General features: G+C 50.8%; 1 protein-coding gene across 1 annotated transcript in view; it reads left to right on the forward strand.

Annotated features, from left to right (window-relative positions):
* The first annotated feature begins 525 nt into the window (after positions 1-525).
* LOC143280778 (cdc42 homolog) overlaps positions 526-2983 on the forward strand; it is a 91672-nt gene continuing 89214 nt past the window's right edge. Inside the window, exon 1 of the mRNA XM_076585453.1 lies at positions 526-771. Coding sequence (XP_076441568.1) covers positions 621-771 — 151 coding nt within the window. The 5' untranslated portion in view covers positions 526-620. The remainder of the gene's footprint in view (positions 772-2983) is intronic.

A 2983-nucleotide genomic window follows, 5' to 3' on the forward strand; every position in this document is an offset into this window, starting at 1 on the left:
AGAAGAAGAAGAAGAAGAAGAAGAAGAAACAGTTCCAGCCCTGAAGGATAAACGTTCTGCAACGTTCTGACATCCATCGCTTGGAGGAGCACCCGGCTAGGAGGAGGAGGAGCAGAGGAAGAGTAGAGGAGGAGAAAAAGGAGAAGGAGGAGGGGGTTCTCAAGGACCTGGCATGAAAGACTGAGGCGGAAGAATAAACATTCTAACACCTAACACTTGGGGGAGTAGAGGAGGAGAAGGAAGAATAGAGGACAAGGAGGAGGAGGAGGAGGTTCTCAAGGGACTGTCTTGGAGGACTGAGGCGGAAGGATAAACATTCTAACACCTATCACTTGACAGACCCCCCGGCTTGGGGGAGTAGAGGAGGAGAAGGAGGAATAGAGGACAAGGAGGAGGAGGAGGAGGAGATTCTCAAGGGGACTGGCTTGGAGGAGGAGGACAGGAACGGAAGGATTCAAACGTTCTGCCACCAGACATCAATCGCTTGACATACCCGGCTTGGAGGAGTAGAGGAGAAGGAGGAACAGAGGACAAGGAGGAGGAGGAGGAGGAGGAGGAGGAGGAGATTCTCAAGGGGACTGGCTTGGAGGAGGAGGACTGGGGCGGTGGGTGGCGGCAGGATGAGGATGGTGGCGGGGGGAGCCATGGAGAGCGAGGTGCGCTGCGTGGTGGTCGGGGACGACGCGGTGGGCAAGACCAGCATGCTGATGGGCTACGCCACCAACAGGTACCCCACCCAGCACGTGCCCTCCGTCTTTGACAACTATGCAGGTCAGTGAGTCAGTGAGGGAGGCAGTGAGGGAGGCAGTCAGTAAGTCAGTGAGTGAGTCAGTGAGTGAGTGAGTGAGGGAGGTGAGTGATTCAGTGAGTGAGTCAGTGAGGGAGGAGGTGAGTGAGTCAGTGAGGGAGAAGGTGAGTCAGTGACTGAGTGAGTGAGTAAGTCAGTGAGGGAAGAGGTGAGTCAGTGAGTGAGTGAGGGAGGAGGTGAGTTAGTGAGTGAGTGAGTAAGTCAGTGAGGGAAGAGGTGAGTCAGTGAGTGAGTCAGTGAATCAGTCAGTGAGTCAGTGAGGGAGGAGGTGAGTCAGTGAGTGAGTAAGTCAGTGAGGGAAGAGGTGAGTCAGTGAGTGAGTCAGTGAATCAGTCAGTGAGTCAGTGAGGGAGGAGGTGAGTCAGTGAGTGAGTGAGTCAGTGAGTGAGGGAGGAGGTGAGTCAGTGAGTGAGTGAGTGAGTAAGTCAGTGAGGGAAGAGGTGAGTCAGTGAGTGAGTCAGTGAATCAGTGAGGGAGGAGGTGAGTCAGTGAGTGAGGGAGGTGAGTCAGTGAGGGAGAGAGTGTGAGTCAGTGAGTGAGTCAGTGAGTGCAGTCAGTGAGTCAGTGAGGGAGGAGGTGAGTCAGTGAGTGAGGGAGGAGGTGAGTCAGTGAGGGAGGAGGTGAGTCAGTGAGTGAGTCAGTGAGGGAGGAGGTGAGTCAGTGAGTGAAGGAGTAGGTGAGTGAGTCAGTGAGGGAGGAGGTGAGTCAGTGAGTCAGTGAGGGAGGAGGTGACAAAATGGGGAAAGTGATGATGATGATGATGACGACGACGACGACGACGACGACGACGATGATGATGATGATGATGATGGTGGTGGTGGTGGGATGGTGATAGTGGAAGTGACGGTGAGGAGAGGAAGGTGGCAGAACGGTTAAGACGCTCAGCTGCCAATGTAGAGAGTCCGTGAGGGTGTGGGTTCGAATCCCGCTCTCGCCCTTTCTCCCAAGTTTGACTGGGGAAAAAAAAATTCAAACTGAGCGTCTAGTCATTTGGATTAGACGACCAATCGAGGTCCCGTGTGTCACACTTGGCGCACTGAAAAAGAACCGAGTGTTGTCCTCTGGTCAAATCCTGCAGAAGAAATCCGCTCTGATAAGTACACAAATTCAGTCCCTTCAGCGTATGCAAAACTCTGCTGCCCGACTCGACCTCAGAAAAAAAATCCTCCCTTCCCTGCCTCTTCCTTGTCTTTAGTTTCTACAGTATTTGAGTTATGCATGCGTGTGAATGACTGGTGCGAAAGCGCTTTGATTTGTCTCTGCACAAGATCCAGCGCTATATAAACACCATTATTATTATTATTATTATTAAATAAGCATGCACTCAAGGTCTGATAACTAAGCTTGTTGGGTTACGCTGCTGGTCAGGCATCTTCCTAGCAGATGTGGTGTAGCGTATATGGACTTGTCTGAGCGCAGTGACGCCTCCTTGAGAAACTGAAACTTTGGGTGTTGATGGTAGTGGTGGTGATGGCGGTGATATGATGGTGATGGTTTTGGTGATGATGGTGGTGGTGGTGATGGCGGTGATATGATGGTGATGGTTGTGGTGATGATATTGGGAGTGTGGGGGGTGGGGATGGGTGGGGTGATGGTGGGGGTGAATTTGGTGAATATTTCTCATGGAGGTTGGTGGTGATGCTGTTGATGATGACGAAGATGGTGGTGCAATGGTGGTGGTGGTGATGATGGTGATGGTGATGACAGTGGTGTTACGTAATGATGTTGATGATGATGATGATGATGATAATGATGTTGTTAATGGTGATGGTAATGACGCTGATAATGGTGGTTGTGGAGATGTTAACAGCTAATGGTGGCGGTGGTGGTGGTGATGGTGATGACAGTGGTGTTACGTAATGATGTTGATGATGATAATGATAGTGGTGGTAATGGTGTTGTTAATGGTGATGGTGGTGATGATAGTGGTGGTAATGACGCTGATAATGGTGGTTGTGGAGATGTTAACAGCTAATGGTGGCGGTGGTGGTGACGGTGACAATGATGCAAATGAATAACACTTCACGATGACGCTTGTGATGCCAGATAATTATGAGCACGTCGATGACGTGCTGTACATATACCACTTTCTCTTTGCACTCTTCTCTTGTTCATCACTCTCACTTCCTGTTCACTCAGTGTATGCGTGTTTAACTCACTCAGTACGGCCAGTCC

The sequence above is a fragment of the Babylonia areolata genome, chromosome 4 (genome assembly GCF_041734735.1).
Source record: "Babylonia areolata isolate BAREFJ2019XMU chromosome 4, ASM4173473v1, whole genome shotgun sequence".
NCBI classification, from domain to species: Eukaryota; Metazoa; Mollusca; class Gastropoda; order Neogastropoda; family Buccinidae; genus Babylonia; species Babylonia areolata.